General features: G+C 37.1%; 1 protein-coding gene across 1 annotated transcript; it reads left to right on the top strand.

Moving 5' to 3' along the window:
* The first annotated feature begins 786 nt into the window (after positions 1-786).
* LOC116465539 (histone acetyltransferase KAT6B-like) lies at positions 787-1,757 on the top strand. The gene has a single exon (XM_032148568.2). The coding sequence runs from the start codon at positions 1,040-1,042 to the stop codon at positions 1,724-1,726; it is 687 nt and encodes a 228-aa protein (XP_032004459.1). The 5' UTR covers positions 787-1,039; the 3' UTR covers positions 1,727-1,757.
* Positions 1,758-2,205: the final 448 nt, after the last annotated feature.

The following is a 2,205-nucleotide window of genomic DNA, read 5'->3' as shown; positions in this document are numbered from 1 at the left end:
ATAATCTGTGCATTTAAGAAGTTATTTTAATATGTCACCTAAATCCCTCATTTCAATATAAAGTCATTTTTTATTGTCCACTTCTCTGTGTTGTAGGTGAATGTTTATTTTGTCTCATATAGTATCTTTTTAAAATACTCTGATTTCTTGGGCCTTATTTTATTTCTATGGTATTTATAAATATATGGCAGAATTCTTCTTACATTACTGCTACCACTTTAAGTTTTTGGTTGAGTAAGATTTTTCTGTTTCAAAGCTACTGTATTTACTTCCCAAACTAAACACAAAGTAGAGCTAGATAGGAAGTTTTTTTATGTATGAGACTTGGGAAATACAATACCTAGCTGAAAGCAGGATTATTTACTCTTTTTTTTAAGTTTAAGATTTCTTGAAATAAGTTGAATGTACTTTCATCAGATTTTTTATATCATAGACTTATTCTTTGATGTGTATTTTATGTTTATGGCAGACATATACCTCAAACCACTTTCATATAATTTTGTTAATTTCAATAAAGATAATTAAATGTATAATTTAGATGTGATTATGCCTCATAAATGACTTCATATAGAGAAGTGAAACATTCTAAAAACAATTTCTTCTCAGACTGTGACCCAATTTCTTGTTGAAAAATATAGTCACTGTTTCTGTGTTATGTAATATCTGCCTGTCATTACTTCTGTGGTCATTCTGTGTCTGAAAAAGTCATGCTAAAGAATCTTTTAGTTTATTTGTGTAAGCTTCATTATTAAGAGACTTTCCCCTCTTTTTATCCTTTAAGGTCTTGATTTCCCAGTTAAAGATGTTCTTCACCCGAATGCAGTCTTTCCTGTTGGTAAAATAAGACAACCATCAACGTTGCCTGTTTGTCTGCTTTTGAATCTCTTAAGGATGGATGTTTGTAAGATGTTGCTTAATACAGTCTGGAATACTCTATCCATTTGTTGAATTGTAAATGACTTTCAAATGTGCAAGTTCTGTTAAATACAAAGAGAACCTCTATGGGTAACTTTTGTGTTGAAGAAGTCATTTGTCAACCATGGTAAAACTTGCAAACCCACTTTATACAGAGTGGATTCTTGAAGCTATACAGAAAATAAAAAAGCAAAAGCAAAGGCCCTCTGAAGAGAGAATCTGCCATGCGGTCAGTACTTCCCATGGGTTGGATAAGAAGACAGTCTCTGAACAGCTGGAACTCAGTGTTCAGGATGGCTCAGTTCTCAAAGTCACCAACAAAGGCCTTGCCTCCTATAAGGACCCAGACAACCCTGGGCGCTTTTCATCAGTTAAACCAGGCACTTTTCCTAAGTCAACCAAGGGGTCTAGAGGATCATGTAATGATCTCCGCAATGTGGATTGGAATAAACTTTTAAGGAGAGCAATTGAAGGACTTGAGGAGCCAAATGGCTCCTCCCTGAAGAACATAGAGAAGTATCTCAGAAGTCAAAGTGATCTCACAAGCACCACCAACAACCCAGCCTTTCAGCAGCGGCTACGACTGGGGGCCAAACGCGCTGTGAATAATGGGAGGTTACTGAAAGATGGACCGCAGTACAGGGTCAATTATGGGAGCTTAGATGGCAAAGGGGCACCTCAGTATCCCAGTGCATTCCCATCCTCGCTCCCACCTGTCAGCCTTCTACCCCATGAGAAAGACCAGGTAAGCGAAGGAGTAATGTTCGTGCATTCTCACTACCGTCCTTTTGTCTTTTACAGTTTCACTTAAGTTTTATGTGGACAAAAGTTCCGAATAAAGTTTGATAAAATTGAATGTTTTGCCTTACAGCAGGCTTTTGTATTTTAAAATGTATATATTGTATTGCATTGTGTGGAGGACTTCCTCACTGGTTGGCCAAGAATTTAATGGAAGAGTCATGTGGTTTGTTTTTAAGCTCTAATTGCTAATTGGTTGGTGCCTGAAGGGACCAGGAAGGATAATATTGATCTTCCTTCATCCAGGCAGGGTCATATATATTTCAGAAATCTATGAAAGGCCATTGTATATTTTTCTCTTTATTACTGTTTTCAAAGAAGAATCTACAGACTTCTTATTTTACTATTATTATTTTTTTTTGAGACAGAATCTAGCTCTGTCACCCAGGCTGGAGTGCAGTGGCACAATCTTGACTCAGTGCAACCTCTGCCTCCCAGGTTTAAGCGATTCTCCTGCCTCAGCCTCCCAAGTAGCTGGGATTACAGGCACCT

Source organism: Hylobates moloch, unplaced genomic scaffold (genome assembly GCF_009828535.3).
Source record: "Hylobates moloch isolate HMO894 unplaced genomic scaffold, HMol_V3 SCAFFOLD_9189, whole genome shotgun sequence".
NCBI lineage: Eukaryota > Metazoa > Chordata > Mammalia > Primates > Hylobatidae > Hylobates > Hylobates moloch.
Note: the sequence above shows the minus strand (reverse complement) of the source record. Positions and strands in the feature narration are given on the sequence as shown.